The sequence below is a fragment of the Acomys russatus genome, chromosome 19 (assembly GCF_903995435.1).
Source record: "Acomys russatus chromosome 19, mAcoRus1.1, whole genome shotgun sequence".
NCBI classification, from domain to species: Eukaryota; Metazoa; Chordata; class Mammalia; order Rodentia; family Muridae; genus Acomys; species Acomys russatus.
The window spans coordinates 6,391,593-6,409,459 of record NC_067155.1 but is presented as its reverse complement, the minus strand read 5'-3'; the positions used below and the strand labels follow the sequence as shown (position 1 = coordinate 6,409,459).

Below are 17,867 nucleotides of genomic sequence, written 5' to 3'. Positions count from 1 at the left end.
ACATCTGTTCCTGCCTGGGTCCCTAACTTCTCTATGGGTTTTTGTCATAAGGACTCAGCTCGTTTAACTTTTTTTCCTGGGTGCCAACTTCTCACTTTTCTGTGACCTTGTTGTATAGAACATTATAGAACTATTCCCAATGTTTACCTGCCTATCTTCATCCTTTGAGATCCTTGAGCTCACAGAAGCAACTTACAGATGTTAACAAGGACATTTATTACATGCCTGGTACTGCACTTACATAGTGAGGGCAGAGTAGATAGTGGGTTGGGGCATGGGGAGTGGAAGAAAAGAGCAATTCTTACATTCACAGGGTGTCTGGAAGAGATGATACTTTGTTTGGCATGTAAAAAAAATCTATAAGAATTTCAGAATTATCTCTACAGGAACTACACAGAGATATCCTTGGTGTCTATCTGCTGCTTTGAACCCACCCAATAACGTCAGTTTCCATATTCCTCAGTGTACCTTCAGAGGTGTAGATATGAATGAGGATGGTAAAGGCCCCATGATATTGGAGCTATGGACAGTATGAAGTAAAAAGTCCTTGTGGAGGCTTCTATTCCTCACTCACTGAATGGAGAGTCATTTTTCAGGAAGAGATGATATAAGTTTGAAATTATTATTTGAACTTAGAGAGATAAAAAGACCTGAACCTGAGTGAGGCCCTGTTACTCAGAGTCTCTAGTGTCAGTATTAGAGATTAGGCTCAGTCTTGTGCAAATAGCATAATGACTCATGTGGAGGGCATTTCCTCATATTTCTGTTTCCAATGCTGTTTGTGCAATGTAGGGCTTTGTTCTGGCTCAGCAAGCCGTTGTATAGGACTTCCTCTTTGTGTTTCAACAGTCTATACATAAAGCACAGTATGTACAGTGGTCACCCTTTTTCCTGATTTGTCTGGAGAGTCACAGGAGTCTCATTCTTCTGCACGGAGAGGACCCATGGAAAGACACATAACGATCTCTACATTCACAGTGCTGTTCCATCTTGGTGAGATTTGAAGGATGGAGGGAACACTCAAATCTGGGAGATACCTCAGGCCATATTAAAGGTCTGGCTTGTCAGCGTGGCATTGTAAAAGAGAGAATCGACTCAAACTTCAGGAGGAAAATCTCATGAGAAATCTTTTTCAGGGCTTAGCCTGGAACCTAGGACCACAGTGATGGCAGGTGAGTCAGTCCCCCTATCTTACCAGATCCTGTTTCCACCTTGCAACCAGAAGACCACTCCTGAGCACTGGATATGGATCACAGCATATGTGGGTTGATACTGGGGACAGCTGAAGGATCATGGGACTCAGAGGTGGACTATGAGGTATGAATACCCAAGGAAAGAATGTTTTATTTCCTTGCAGGAGTACTCCCCATACCCACTTTATGGGCTGACCCAAGCTCTGTGGTCAGCAAGGGACAGTCTGTTACTATGTGGTGTCTTGGGACCCAGGGAGCCCAGGAGTACTCTCTGTACAAACAGGGAGATTCAACAGCCTGGAAGACACAGACCTTTCTTGAGCCTGGGAACAAGGCAAACTTCTCGATTTCATTCACGACAGAGTATCATGGAGGACTATACCACTGCTATTACTCCAGCCCAGAGGGCCAGTCAGAACACAGTAACATTCTAGAGCTGGTGGTGACAGGTAAGAGGACTGTCAGGGATACGCAGAGAGCATGCCAGCACAGTCCGTGGTGCCCCTGGAGCCAGCCCCAGAGACTGCAACACCGCCACCTCAGCCACCACCGGAGGAGGAGGAGGGTGCAGTAGCCTTGCTGGGCGGGGCACTGCAATGCCAGACCCGTGGGATCCCGGGCCTTGATATGGAAGACGCTGAGGAGGAGGAGGAGGACGAGGAGGAGGAGGGCGGTGGGGGTGCCCCATAACTCGTACCAACAACAGGCAGGGCTCACATGGTCAAGGCTGGAAGCACAGCTTAATAAAGTACTTTCCCAGCCCCCCAAAAGAGGACTGTCAGGGGTTCCAAACTCAGGTTATTCTGTGAGTAAGGGATTCTACTCTCAGGGCCCGTTTCTCCCATAGTCCATTCTTTAGACAATGTGGAAGGTCTTTACCACTCAACATGCTTATCTCCTCTTTTAGGATTCTACAGAAAACCCAACATCTCAGCCCTGCCAAACTCTCTGGTCACCTTAGGAGGGAATGTAACCCTTCAGTGTAGCTCACATCAGGGATATGGAAGGTACATTTTGATCAAGGAAGGAGAACAAAATGTGTCCTGGATTCAGGACTCACAGAAACAACCCAATGGACATTTTATGGCCCTGTTTTCTATGGGCCCAGTGACTTACAAAGACAAATGGGCATTCAGATGCTATGGATACTACAAGAGGACTTCCCAGGTGTGGTCAGTACCGAGTGATACCCTGCAGCTACTTATTTCAGGTGAGCAATTCCACCGTAGCTATGTATTTGAAGCCAATGAACTTGTTGCTTTGAGCCCTGTTGCTATGGGAGTCTGAAGGAGAGTTGAGGCAAGACTTTGAAGAAAGTATGGGAGAAGAAGGTGCTTGGCGTGAATTACTCCCTCAATATCTGGCCTATATTCTTTTTGAGAACATCTAGGGATCTATCCCCTTTTCACTGTCTTGTGTGAATACTTGGAGAGATTCTGACCCTCCAATGTCATGGTAAAACTGCCTATGTTAGATTAGTTACATTTAATGAAGGGACATATTACATCCCATACTGCCTTAGCCAGCAGCCTCAGACTTAGCTCTCTCAGGCTATTGTCACATGTATCCCTGCTAGCAGCTCTCAAATTGATCAGTACACAAGCTATGGATATACCACAACCTCTATGTGGATATTTGCCAATGGCCTCTGGATATCTGAAACAGGTGAGGATCCCTGGTCCTGTAAGGGACCCAGATCTTCAAAAGTCATTTTGGGGAGCCCATATGGTCATTACTAAGATAAAGTGTGATGTCTCAGGAAAGATGAGAGATAGAAAGATAGGAGTTTTGTAAATCTAAATTAGTGACAATAATAGGCAGAAGAGGCTTGTCTTTTGTGGAGTCATAAAACAGATAGACCCGGAAGCTTTATGCCTTTGTTTTAGAGACAGAATATCACCTGGTATGGTGCTTACCATGTAGCCAAGACAGGCTAGCCAGTGAGTACCAGGCATCAAACCATCACTCTTCCCCAGTGCTGGAATTACAGGGGCCACCAGCACACACAGATTTTGTTTGTTTTGTTATTACTTAAGTTCCTGGTTTCGGGGGTTGTGTTTTTATATAATATTCCAAAATTTTTCTTTATTTTTATGGTTTAAGATGTGAAATATGATCACATTTATTCACATAGCGTGCCTTTCCAACTCTTCACATACCCCACTCCTAACTTAATAGAGGTTTTTATAACCCAGTTGGTCAGTTACTGCTGCCCATATGGGCACAGTTCTGGGCCCACTGGAGCACGGAAAAATTAACTACTGGACATACCTCCAAATAATAATGATTCTACATTTCCTACCATCTACCAGCAGCCTTTAACTCATCAGTAGTAAAGTCATGGAACCCAGATATGACCTAGCCTTCTGTGCCAGAATTTTGGCAGCCTTGATCTTGTGTAGATAGTCTTTAATTTTTGAAACATTCATGCATTCATAAAATGTATGTTGATTATATATTTCTTCCACTACTACCACCTTCCAACTACTTCTAGCTTCTCCACCCAACATCCCAATTTCATGTTTAAAATTATTAATATCCCATATCCTTATGTGTATGGGACCACTCGCTAAGGCTTCTTCAACCTATCAATGTTAACATCTGCAAAGAAGATTGAGTCTCCCATCCCCAGCAATCATCACTGACAATAGCTTCACAGCTAGGGGTGAAGCTGTGAGGTTCCCATTCCTACACATGCTGATCTTTTCTTACTGGATTAGTCTTGTGCAGGTATCATTGAGGTAACTACAGTTTCTACGAGTTGATTTGTGCAACAGTAGATATAAGTCAAGAACCAGCATTCCATAGCTTTTCTCCCTGTCTCCTGGTTCTTACCTTCTTTCCATTCCCTCTTCCATGATGTTTGCAGAATCTAGATTATAAGGACGTTGGTACTGATGCTACAAACGAATAAGCACAGTTAACTGGCACTTTGACCAGTAAGGAGTCTCTACCTTAATCATTACCCACCTAGGAAAGATGTGTCTCTGGCCAAAGTTGAGAGTAGCACACGTAGTTTGACAGTGTCTAGACTAGAATATAGCTTGACAATATGATCATTTATCAAAAGAACAAAAGTGAGCTTTCCAAGCCCTATGATCTCCACAGCTATAGCCTTTTGTTCGTGTTTACAGTGCTGTGCATGGCACCATTTCTACGAATCAAACCTTGAGTCTAATTACAGAGCCGATTACACTCATGACTGCCGTGTACATACTGTACAGTAGACATTCTTACGAATAAGGTCACTATTAGAGCATGCAGGATGCAGAGATAGATAAGACCACTGATGTCATTTCTCATCTTTCAGGCTGCGTAGCACTCTATGGAGTTATCAAGGAGAGCTGGCAGGAAGGGATATGCCTAGTCAGTTTGAAATTGCTTCCTTTATATGCTGCTACCCAAGTGAGTGGTATCTTTAGTAAGAGGTAGTTACAATCTAGTTATGATGAAAAACTAAAAGCAATAGCTCTTGTTTGGTTTGGGTCCTTTTTGTGTGTCCATAGCCAATAACACATAGGGAGGTATTGTGTGCCAGGCAACAATATTTTCATTTAAGAACCATATTTCTTGAAAGTATCATTATCCATTGATGCAGGATGCTTCTTTTTAAAAGTCCCCATTAAATATATTATACACAAACTACAGATTTCCTTAGGATGTCTTCACATATCTTTAATTTTGGTTATCTTACCCTTTACTCTCATTTTTCCTCAGCCCCCCATTTGTAATTAAACCTTTAACCCCAAGTATTTTTTTCTCATCCTTGTTCAGGAATTACATTAGTGATTGAACTATGTTCTCAGCCTATACTGTATATTATTTATGAATGTATTGTGTATTAATAATAATACAATATTTTGAAGTTGATGATGAATACACTCATAAATATTAATGAAATTTTCAACTACTTTAATAACTGGAACATAAAGATTTCCATGACTTTATATTTACCAAATATTAAATATACTCAGAGGAAGGACAGCAGGTAGCCAAGAAGAGACTTGATACCCTATGAGAATATACAGGGGGAGGTAATCCCCCTCAGGAACAGTCATAGGGGAGGGGAATAATGGGAAAATGGGGCGGGGAGGAATGGGAGGATACAAGGGATGGGATAAACATTGAGATGTAACAAGAATAAATTAATAAAAATAAAAAAATGAGTAACAGAATAAAAAAAACTTGACTCGGGTATATTATTGTCTCTTATTGATACAGGTGACTGATTCTTCTACTTTTTTTTTCAATTTGAGACTGTACTAACTTATTGTCTTGATCATCCAAATACCCAGATTCACATACACAAGATCATACTGTGGAGAATCTCATCAGACTGTCTATTGCTGGCTTGGTTCTGGTGTTTCTTGGAATCCTTCTCTGTGAATCTCAAAACACGTATAGAAAGAAGACCTTAAGATGTGGAGAGGAGGTTAACCAGAGAGTTTGGAAACTTGGAGATGAAACCAATAAATAGAAGATATTATGGGTGAAAGTTGTGGCACAAGTGTTTGAACGGCCATGAAGACCTTGAAGAGAACAACGTATTTAAATGCAGGGGAAATTTCCAAGAGATTTGCAAAGAGACACATACACACACACCCATTCGGCTGATACAGATATGGTGGCTTGAATGAGATGGCTGCCACAGTCTCAGTCATTTGAATACTTGATCCTCAGTCGTGGTGGTGTTTGGAGAGACTTGGGAGGTGTGGTCTTGTTGGAGAAATTGTTGCGACTAGAGGTAGCCTTGGAAAGCTTAAACTTTTCATTTCCAGAACACTCTCGTGTATTCCTTTCCTCCAAGATTGAAATGTTCCATGGTGTAGGAAGTCTTCTTAAGCCAAAAGGTAAGCAATTCAAAATAACTCCAGGAAGCCCCCTGAGCCTGATCAAATTCACTAATTCTTTTCTTCCCAAGAATAAACAAGAAAAGTTTATAAGAGTCACTCTTAGACTAGACAAGCTGCAGAGAAGAATCTGAGAACAGAGCAGATGCCTGGAAGAATTAAAAAACTGGCCGAAGACACAAAGAAGAGGTTTATATCACAGTCACTTGAAAAGCACATACTAGACCTATTGAGCTTGTTGAAGGCTCTGCAGTGTACTCTTTGATAGATGCCACCCATACTGGAGTGAACGTTTGTGATGCAGCTGTCTTTGAGCCAATTTTTCTCCTGTAAGTAGCCCTAATAAATCTCATTGGTATGGCAAATTAGACTTTGATGGCATCTGTATTTTTGTCTGTCTTGGGCTCACTATCTATAGTGAGTATACATATTTATTTTATGTCCCAGAAAAATTTTTACCACCCAACAATTCTTTCCTTTTAGTGCATGTGATTCAAGATGTGATCTGCCAGCTTTCTGCTCTCTCCACCATGCCTTCACTCTACTACCATGGACTCTAATCCTCAGGAACTGTAAATGCATATAAACTGCTTTCCTTCTATAAGTTGCTTTGGTCATGATGTTTTGTAACAACCAATGAAAAGTAAATAATGCTGAAGTTAGTATCAGCGTTGGGATAGTGCTGTGACAAGTAACCCCACCTTGCTTTTTAGAGGAATGTGGAAAACCTTGTGATTTTGCAATAGAAAAGGGGTCCTTTGATTTCTATAAGCATGGATTAATGGGCCATCCTAGTGGGAGCCCTGAAAGACAGTTGTAAAAACAAAACAGACTATAGGGGCCTGGATGAAGATATTTTGGAGGGAATAAAGGACACTAACACCAACCTGGCTAGAGGCTATTTCTTTGATATTTGGGCAAATGATATGTCTGACTTCTCCTCTTCCCCCAATAAGTTGTCTAAGCCTACACTGAGACTTAATAGATAGCATGCATGTGAACACACTAACTGGGAAAGATGGAAGGTAACTGAAAACCTTCACAACTCAACTCTCCACTTGAAATTCAATTCCTCAGTCTCATTCCTAGTTTTGCAACAGAACACCAGGTTAATCCTTCCGCACTCACTGTGCACATCTCCTGTGGATCCCAGAGGTCTCCCCCTTCTGAATTCCACTCCCCATTTGTTGCTGTATAGCATCCTCCAACTACAAAAGGCACCCCTGCAAACCCATTTTCCCTGCCTGTCTGAAAGCTGGATATGATAACTGCAGATGTTATCACCTCCATTAACCCTCAGATCCAATCCTAAGTGTCATCCCCAGCTGTGCAGAAGATCACTTGTGGCAGCCTTCCCTGTGCCCTGTTTCCATCTCCCATGAAACCTACAGAACCTCTATGTCTATCCAGCTTTGCCTACTCATTGCTTTGTAAAAGAGCCCATCCCCAGCAGGCAACCCCTGCTAACTCAAGGTTCTTTCATGCCAGGAAAATTAAGTTGAAGGAGGAGCTACTGCTGTCCTGCCCTTCCAGAACAAATCCCCAGTCTTACCTCTACTTCTGTAGCAGAAGCTCTGGAGTGAAGTCTCTTCATTGTCTCCCCCCATTCCAAGAATTCAAAATAAGCAGATACTGGTTGAACACTCTTCTATACTCCCCTAGACTATCTCATTTCTAAGCATCACCTCCTTGTACTGAGAAACACATTTGATATGGAGCCTCCAGTGGTCACAACTACTGGTACAAAGAAAATTTATACAAGGCAACACACAACTGTCACATTGTTTAAAAATAAAGATCGAAAACAAAAGCCAAAGAACAAATAACCCATCAAAGATAATTCCAGGAATCAGCACCTAGACCTATAGTCATCCCAATGTCAGATGCATAGACACCTAAAAATACACAGTCATGACAACATGTCTCAAAAAGAGTGCAGCTATTCTGCAATGTAGCTGAAGCACAAGGAAAAGAGCTTAAGAGGTTCATGAAGGAGAAATGAATGAAGTCCTTAAAGAAATTAAGAAAAACAAGTAAACTGTGAGGAAATGAACAAAACTGTTGAAGAACTGGAAATAAAAATAGAGTCAATAAAGAGAACTCAAACTTAGGGAATTTGGGAAGTGAAAAATTTAGAAATACAAACAGGAACAACAGAGGCAAGCTTCACCAACAGAATAGTAGAGATGGAAGGGAGAATCTCAAGCAGTGTAGGTAAGATAGAAGAAATGCATTTATTGGTCAAACATATTATATCTAAAAATTTCATTACAAAATATTCTTGAAATATGGGACACCATGAAAAGACCAAACCCAAGAAATATAAAATGAGAAGAATTCCAGCTCAAAGGCCCAGAAAATCTTTTTCTTTTTTTAAATTTTAATTTTATTAATTTATTCAGATTACAGCTCAATTGTTATCCCATCACTTGTATTGTACTATTCCTCCTTCCCCTCTGCTTTCACCCTATTACCCTCCCCTAGGTCTAAGACTGAGGGGGACCTCCTCTCCCACTATATGGTCATAGGCTACCAAGTCTCATCTTGGTAGCTTGTTTATTCTTTCTTTGAGTGCCATCCAGCACCAGAGATCATGTCAGAGTCAGTCCCCGCTCTCCACATAACTGTGGAGGATATTCTGTCCATTGGGTAGATCAGAGTACAGGTTCAATGTTTACTACTTGTATTCTCCTTGGTTAGTGAAACAGTTTGAGCAGAACCCCCCTGGTCCCCAATCCATGATGTTCTTCTTGTACATTTCTAGGACCCTGTGGGTCCTTCTATTTCCCCACCTCCTATATTTCTCTCACCTAGAGTCTTAGTAGGATGGCCTAACAGCTATCCCAATCTCCTGGTAAGTGAAAACTTTCATGGGACATGCCTTTTGGGCTAGTGCCCAGTTATAAGTGAGTATATACCATTTGAATCTTTCTGCTTCTGGGTTACCTCACTCAGTATGATCATTTCTAGTCCCATCCATTTGTCCACACATTTCGGGAATTCCTTGTTTTTAATAGCTGAGTAGTAGTCCATAGTGTAAATGTACCATAGTTTCTTTATCCATTCTTCAACTGAGGGGCATTTAGGCTGTTTCCATGTTCTGGCTATTATGAATAAGGCTGCTGTGAACATGGTTGAGCATATATCCTTGTTGTGTGGTAGAGCATTTTCTGGGTATATTTCTAGGAGTGGAATAGCTGAGTCTTGAGGAAGCCCTATTACCAGTTTTCTAAGAAAGTGCCAGATAGATTTCCAAAGTGGTTGTACAAGTTTGCATTCCCACCAGCAATGAAGAAGTGTTCCTCTTTCTCCACATCCTTGCCAGCATGTGGTGTCGCTTGAATTTTTGATCTTAGCCATTCTAATGGGTGTAAGATGGAATCTCAGAGTTGTTTTGATTTGCATTTCTCTGATGACTAAAGACATTGAGAATTTCTTTACGTGTTTCTCAGCCATTTGCTATTCCTCTGTTGGAATTGAATTAAAGACCCAGAAATGAATCTGCACACATATGATCACTTGATTTTTGACAAAGAAGCCAAATCTATTCAATGGAAAAAAGATAGCATCTTCAACAAATGGTGCCGGTCTAACTGGATGTCTACATGTAGAAAAATGCAATTGGACCCATATTTGTCAACATGCACAAAACTCAAGTCCAAGTGGATTAAAGACCTTAACATAAAATCAGAGACACTGAATTGGTTAGAAGAAAAAGTGGGGAAGAGCCTAGAATACATTGGCACAGGAGACAACTTTCTGAACAGAACACCAACAGCCCAGGCCTTAAAGTCAACAATTAATAAATGGGACCTGATGAGGCTGAGAAGCTTCTGTAAGGCAGGAGACACTGTCAAGAGAACAAATTGACAGTCTAGAGACTGATTTTCTTTTTTTGTTTTTTTCTTGAAATATCCTGGCAATATTTTCCTGCGGCACTCAAAATTGACTACTTGCAGTTTTATCTGGCAAAATTATGCTAGTGTGAAGTGGGAAAGTATTTACTGTAAAGTATAAACAGAGAAAAAGAGAGGGTAGAGACACAGAAAGAAAAGAGGAAAATAAAGAATAAGCAGTGGATCCCTAGGTCATGAAATGATTTTCAGGTGATGCTGCAATGGAAATTTACATGATTTGTTTTGGACTTTGATTCAAAGGGCGGATTTTATTATTCTAAATAATCACACAAGTTATTGACTTGAAAATGAAATAATTATAAGCTTACCCGATCTAAAAGTATCAGCATAAATCTCATGCTGATCTACAAGTTATAATTATTCTATCAAATGTATTCCTTCAATGTGAATTCCTTAATTTCTTCTAAAAATACAAATAGGTACAGATTTGATATAATTAACCCTTTTGATGACTCTGAAGTGAGGAACTGAGGTAAAGACATGATCTAGTACAGCCAGGGTAAAAGCCTCCAAAGCAAGACTTGTAGTATTGAGAATTTTCTGAGAGCCACCTTAATTTGTGAGCCACATACACCATGCAAGGAGCACACCAGCACCAGCTTTCTCTTTGGCTGTGGTCAGCTGGTGAAACAGATGAGTTGGGCCCCTCAGGAAATCCTGTGTGGTTGGGGATCTGCCTCCTGTCAGCAGAAGCAGCAACATGCTGCCCATGTTCCTTAGCCTGGTGTGTCTTGGTGAGTTCTGCTGGGAACTAAGGGTGTGGAATAGCATGCTGGGAATATCAGCCTGGGAGGATAGATATTTCCACATCAGAGAGCCTGGATTCCATATGATGTTGGATGTTGGTGCATGTGGACATAGTCACTGAGTGGACTCTGATTTCTTTTTTTCTTTTCTTTTCTTTTTTTAAATGTTATTTTATTAATTTATTCATATTACATCTCAGTGGTTATCCCCTCCCTTGTATCCTCCCATTCCTCCCTCCCTCCCATTTTCCCCTTACTCCCCTCCCCTATGACTGTGACTGAGGGGGACTTCCTCCTCCTGTATATGCTCATAGGGTATCAAGTCTCTCTGATTTCTAATTTACAAAGCCCATTAAAGTCAGGGGGACAGAGGGCTGGGTCATTGGGAGGATATAGATTAGCTATTATCTGTCTTTCTCTCCAGGATTCTTCCTGTACCAGAGGACGTGGGCAGAAGTGGGTGAGTCTGACCCCAAATCACTGAGTATTTTCCATGCTACAGAGAAAGATCTTCCTGTAACAGTAAAGAGAACAGCAGAGGGATTTGGTTGTTATATAGACTAACAGGAAGACCTCTTTTAAATGGAAAAGTAGAAGACCTGGAACTATGCTCTCTGACTCTGTTCTGGAAATCCCCAGATATGCTCTCCTTAGTTGACTCAATTATCACTTAAGACTGTAAGACACTATAAGAGTTCTGAGTGTCTAGGAAAGGTGAAATCATCTATATGATGAATAAGGACATATAGCTTGGAACAGCAGTCCCTCTCAAGACCAGATGTGGATACAAGACCCCCAGAACATCTATGATGGTGGAGTACGTAGAAGTCACCTGTTATTGTACCAGAAGAGGTATGGGAGCTTTGTACTGTGCTCTTGTACTTACAGATTATTCTAATGCAGATTCAGCTGCTAATTGCTTTTCTGAGGCAACCTGATGTCCTTAATTCTTCATTAACGGCTACATTACTATATGTAACTGATTTTCATAATGCATTTGATCCATTATGTAGTATTTGCTGAAATGTTTCAGTAGGGTATGGCGCTGCCAGGAATTATGGGTTTACAGGCTTGAAAGGAACCCCAGAAACAAAAACAAGGAGAGATACTGAGCACCATGAAGGAGGTGCTGCTCCTTTTTCCTCTCTAATACTGAGCCATTTTCTCTTCACAGAAGTTTCTACCAAGGTCATTCTGTCTGCCTGGCCAAGTCCCATGGTCCCCATTGGAGAGAATGTGACTCTGCATTGTCATTCTCAGCTTGGGTTTGAAATGTTCCGTTTGTTCAAGGAAGATGTGGTCAATATTCGAGAGTTCCAAGACATCTTATTCCAACAGTACTTTGATATGTACCCTGTGACCATGGCACATGGGGGGACTTATAGATGTCAGGGCTTTGATCCTAAAGCCCCATATGCATTGTCAGAAATCAGCGACCCTCTGTTGATAATAGTCACAGGTGAGACAGCTCCTCTTAGAGGTTTTCTTCATTATCTCAACATTTCTATTGACATCGTGAATCTGACTATTAGATTAGGCATCCCTAAGAATAGCAGTTATATTCTCAAGTTTCTCAGGATTCAGAGACATAATTACAGGTAGTCAGGACAGTGTTTTCCTAATAATATTCATACCTCATCCCTACTTACTATGATTATTTTTCATGTGGTTTGATGGTTTGTTTTTTAACCTCTGCCAATATATCATGTGCAAAAAAAAAAAAAATTCTTAGTTCCAATGTTGGATGTGTTGTGACAGAGATAACTTTTAAGAGGTGGAGGTTAATATGAGATGGTTAGGTGATGAGAGATGCTGTATTCAGAAGGAACTAATATAGTTCTCCTGAGACTCTGGTGAGTTCTCATCAGATAGCTGGTACAAAAGAACTCCCATATGGAAGGGGAATGGAGTTGAGGATGCAATGCATGTTTTAATCAGTTGATTTTAAGATGAATAAAATGCCCTGGATGACCACGGTTGTTACAATATCTCATAAAGTAGGAGGAGGATAGTGAAAGTGAGAGCAAAGAGGCTTCAGACATACTCCGTTTTTCTAATTCTGAAAAATAGATGCGCAAGTCAGAGAATGCAAGATGCTTCTCCAGTTGGGAAGAGGAAATGAAATACATTCTCCTCCTGGGGCCTTTGGAAGAAATGCAATCCTTAAGCCATGGGACTCATATCAGTGAAGTCATTTTAGACTTCTCACCTCCAGAACTGTAAAATATTGCATGTGTGCTCTCTTCCTGTGTCATCTTTGTGGTCATTTCTAAGATCTAAAAAACATACCCAACTAGTACCTAAAAAAAATACCCAACTCAAAGACAAACAGGAAGAGAGTTACCAAATGGCCAGGGTAATCAGGTTGAAAGGAGGTGGGGCCTCATTGGATTCAGACTCAGGGCTGTTCTCTGTGAGCAGGGACCACAGACAGGTCCCAGAAACACTAGGTGAAGCAGTCCAGGAACAGGAGGGAGATGCAAGATACACCCTGTCAGCTGTTAAGATACAACAAGCCAAAAATTCCACTTTTCCAAGAAAAGAATCTATGGAATGTGTCCAAATGTGTCCTGAAGCCCAGCATGTTATGTTTTCTACCATGACCCATCTTGGAAAATGGATAAGAGGTCTGCGGTAGATAATTGTAACAGTCGCCTGTGTGTGGCAATTCCGGTAGGGCGGAGTCTGAAACTATTAATGAATTTGAACAAAAGACAGAAAAAAAATTGATATGTATGTGGGTAGGGACTCATAGCCAGAGAAGAGAACATGGAGATATCAGTAGGAGGAAAAAATTGAGGTGGGAGACCCTCAGTTATTTCAGTTTCCATTAGGTGACTCCCAAACTTACAATCATTTTGTTTTTAGGCGCCTACAGAAAGCCCTCCCTCTTGGCCCTACCTGCTCCCTCAGTCAAATCAGGAGAGATGGTGACATTGCAATGCTGTTCGGAAACCATGTTTGAAACCTTCATTCTGGTTGTGGACAAAGAAGGGGTAAATGACATCAATCTATATCTTGTTGGGCAGCCTTATGCTGGTGGCTCCCAGGCCAATGTCTCCATAGCGCGTGTGACCGCCGCACATGCTGGGACCTACAGATGTTATAGTGCTCGCAGACGGCATTCCCCTGTGTGGTCAGAGCCAAGTGACGCCTTGGAACTGGTAGTCGCAGGTGAGTGTCTCTAGACATATTCTCTAAACTCTGGTTTATATAATATTAAATATTCTAGAATTGGGAGGTCTCAGGAGACCGGGAGGATAGTGACTGTTGGGCACTTACGGAGAGGAGTCACATTGAGAGCTTTAATGACAGGAAGGGAAATGTAATATATTGTAATATCAATAGTAAAAGACATAGGATTTCAAAACATAGAAGTATTAGAAAAACTATGAGCAGGGACTGAAAAAAAAAAAAAAAGAGAAACCAACGTTATACAACATCTTGGTGAGAAAAGCTCTTTTTAATCTTACCTTACAAAGAGATCTGGGAAGTTCATAAATTGAGTTTCTACTTTACCACACCTCTCTTCCTGACTAGGAAAAGCAGGCATGTCCTGTATCGAATGTGGTCCTCACCTGATTCTTCACCATGTTTCCTCACACTGCATTTAGTTTGATACTTACTCTTTTTTTAAAAATTTATTTATTTATTTATTTTATTAATTTATTCATATTACATCTCAATTGTTATCCTATCCCTTGTATCCTCCCATTCTTACCTCCCTCCCATTTTCCCCCTTACTCCCCTCCCCTATGACTGTTCCTGAGGGGGACCTCCTCCCCCTTTATATGCCCATAGGGTATCAAGTCTCTTTTTGATAGCCTGCTATCCTTCCTCTGAGTGCCACCAGGCCTCCCCATCCAGGGAACGTGGTCAAATATGGGGCACCAGAGTTGGTGTGAAAGTCAGACCCCACTCGCCACTCAAACTGTGAAGAATGTCCTACCCATTTGCCAGATCTGGGTAAGGGTTTGAAGTTTACTGTACGTATTGTCCTTGGCTAGTGTCATAGTTTGTTGACACTCACTCTTTTCAGTGGCTGAGTAATAATGGTCTTACATTTTGGTCCTGGGTGACGTGGCTGAACTCCAATGCCTGTGTGTTTGTCTTTCTTCCCTACATCTCAAAACTAGCTTTTGAAGTTTACATTCTAAAGTGATCACTGTCTCTTTAGGAGAAAACCACATGTTTTCATTCAGAAGAGATAATTGGAGTCAGGATAAGAGCACTCTGCTGCTCCTGCAGAGGACCTGGGTTTGGTTCCCTGCACCCATATAGTGGTTCAAAACAGATTGTACCTGTTGCTCCAGAAGCAGTAATGTTCTCTATGGCCTCTTTATGTGTAAGGTGTGAATTTGGTACCTGTACATACATTTAGGCAAAAGACACAGACACACAGTAAACAATAACTATTTATTTGTAGTAAAATGCAAGTGTCTTGGGAATTTATCTCCTTTGTACAGCATCTGCCTAACATTTGAAGGCAAGACAAGACCCTAGATTTGATCCACAGAATAAATATTTTAATATGATTAAATATTTAAATGTATACAGCATAAAAATACTCGGAAATAGTGCTGAAAGTCGAGTGCCTGTATCTGTCGTAACTCCAAAACAGTACTTCAAGCTTTCATAAACAAAGAAACTCATTGACACATAAGTTGTTTACAGAAAATCCTTAGAATACGTTACTCCATTAATTCACAAACTAAAGTAGATAGAGTAGTTAAAAAAATAGCATGTTTCACTTCTTCAAAAGTGATAATAAATGTATCCTTTCTCAGCCTGTCCTGGCACAATATTGCTACCAAACCCATCACAATATTAAAAGTCAGGGACTAAATTACTATCCAAGAGAATGACAGCATGAATTAAACTCAAAAGAGGGTCACTAGTATATGGCACAAGTATAATTGAACACCCTTACAGAGAAGTGACTTTACATAAGGAGCTAGGCTGAAAACTGCATACAAAGAATCAAGAGCCCATCTTCTCATCCTCTGCTTCTTAGGTCCCATTGCTGCCAACTCTTCATATCCTTTTAACCTTACACAAGGTAAGTAAGCACTATGAATTCTCAGATCAAGGGATGGGGTCACAGGAAGTCTATGAATACAGTGGGTAGTCAGCATGCACAAAAGACTACAAGATTCCTCACAGCTGATCTGCCCTTTAATCTCTCTCTCTCTCTCTCTCTCTCTCTCTCTCTCTCTCTCTCTCTCTCTCTCTCTCTCTCTCTCCCCTCTCCCCTCTCTCTTCTCTCTTCTCTCTTCTCTTCTCTCTCTCTTTCTCTCTCTCTCTCCAAGTTCTTGTCTCTGTTTTCCATTTGAATATAGCTAGTGGAAGGTTTTTTTTATTGTCTTATTGGTCTCATTTTTAGGAGGAAAGGAAAACGAGTCCTTAATGTTCACAAGGAAAATATTTGAGCCTAAGGACCATGGTCCCCAGTGACCTAGCAGCATGAGCTACTGTAACTCTAGGGTACAACAAAGGGCTTTCTGGAGATCAGATACAGATCCCTTAAGGGTCTCAAACCCTGAGTCCAGCAATAAGAGCCTCATACCTAGCACAGTTGGTGAGGAAAAAGGTGACAGTCATGAACAGGCTCGTGCACCAACTCAAAGAACAGAAAGTGAAAAAGAATCTTGTAAGGATGAGTGAACATGGTCGACACTGAGAGACTTATCGTGACATTAGGGCAGAGGACAGTGAACACATAGAATTATTTTAAGGTAGACATGAAAGAGCTGCATTTTGAAGTTCTTGTGACAGATGGGACTGTTCCACTCATAAATGTTTCTGTTCTTCTCCCAGGCTCTGTCATCCAGAACTACACCCTGGGCAATTCAATCAGAATGGGTGTGTCAGGCTTGGTCCTGCTGATTTTGTTGATTCTATTGTGTGGTTCCTGGTGGAACCATGAGAAGTCATCACAGGTTGAAATGAGGGAAACTTCTGCAAGAACCCAGAGAACAGATGACCTAGTGGAATGAACAGTGGAAAGAAATCGATCACTTTGATATCCCCAATGGATATGGAATACACTCAGGATTGAGTTTTAGAAGGTTTCTAGGGTTATTTGGAAGAATAGGGAAGGAAAACACCAGAGATATTAGGTGAGCTCATTAGAGGTACCAGAGAAGAGTACTGACAAGCTTGAATGAATTAGCAGAAAGCATGTGAGTTTTCTTTTGGCTTGTAGAATATTCATGAAATATTTCCCTCCCATTTGCTTGTAACAGAATGTATCGTTTGTGTTTGTTTTTTGTTAATGCTGTAGTTATATTTCTGCACCTTTAAATTTCATTCTCCTTTTACTTTTCTTTCACATTTATTCCCCTTCTCCCTATTGTTATTCCTACGTTAATTTCTTCTTATTTTCACCTCATTTATGTTTTCATTAATACCCTCATAAATTTCACTTTTCTCTTTACTGACTCTTGGTTTCTGCTCTTAAAAAAAAAAGACAGTATCTCACTGTGTAGGTCTGGCTGTCCAGAAACTCACAGAGATCCCATTGCTTCTATCTCCCAGGTGCTGGAGTAAAGGCATGTGCCGTTATGTCTGGTGTTTCTGTTTTTTTCTAAAGCATGGATCCAAATGTGTAAAATAAATCAACATTTTTTTTTCATTTTACCCTCATTATCATCTGTAAACAAACTGGAAATGTTGCAAAAATATATAAAAAAAATACCATTTTTCTGAGTATACCCATCAAAACTGAAGTCTTTCAGTGTAACATTTTGTTTGTGGAATAAATGATTATGAAAACAATTAAATTTGTATTTAAATCTGTCATGTGAACAAATTATCTTTAACTTTTAATTTATTAAGATAATTTTGTTCCTAGGTGATGATTAAAATGGTCACTTTTCTTTGTGATTTCTCTAATTTCTTATGGAAGTATTACCTGTTCTTAATACGTCAAATTGCCTTATGTCTTTTTAAAATTGAAATTTCCAAAGAGGATCTCATAGATGAGAAAGGGAGCAAGGGGGAGAGCAACTGACTAGTTTGCTTTTGAGCCAAATTTTCTTATTTATTGGTTATTGTAAACACTTTGGAATTTAAAGAATCTAACTAATTGTTCATCAATTATAGAAAAAAGTGTTTAGTACTTCCCAACAGAATGCTATCTTTGAAAATATTTGACCCCAC

The 17,867-nt window shown here is 40.6% G+C and overlaps 2 protein-coding genes across 3 annotated transcripts; both read left to right on the top strand.

Annotated features, from left to right (window-relative positions):
* Nucleotides 1–822: 822 nt before the first annotated feature.
* Nucleotides 823–2,612, top strand: LOC127203470 (leukocyte immunoglobulin-like receptor subfamily A member 5). 2 transcript variants are annotated; one of them, XM_051162260.1, is made up of 3 exons: nt 823–993; nt 1,226–1,642; nt 2,101–2,612. In XM_051162260.1, the coding sequence occupies exons 2-3, from the start codon at nt 1,339–1,341 to the stop codon at nt 2,478–2,480; spliced, it is 684 nt and encodes a 227-aa protein (XP_051018217.1). In that variant the 5' UTR covers nt 823–993; nt 1,226–1,338; the 3' UTR covers nt 2,481–2,612. The 2 variants fall into 2 exon arrangements, with proteins under 2 accessions (XP_051018217.1, XP_051018216.1); XM_051162259.1 differs by having other exon boundaries at nt 1,223–1,642.
* Nucleotides 2,613–11,809: 9,197 nt separating this feature from the next.
* LOC127203474 (killer cell immunoglobulin-like receptor 3DL1) lies at nt 11,810–16,609 on the top strand. The gene is made up of 4 exons (XM_051162262.1): nt 11,810–12,165; nt 13,575–13,702; nt 15,721–15,765; nt 16,524–16,609. The coding sequence occupies exons 1-4, from the start codon at nt 11,922–11,924 to the stop codon at nt 16,590–16,592; spliced, it is 486 nt and encodes a 161-aa protein (XP_051018219.1). The 5' UTR covers nt 11,810–11,921; the 3' UTR covers nt 16,593–16,609.
* Nucleotides 16,610–17,867: the final 1,258 nt, after the last annotated feature.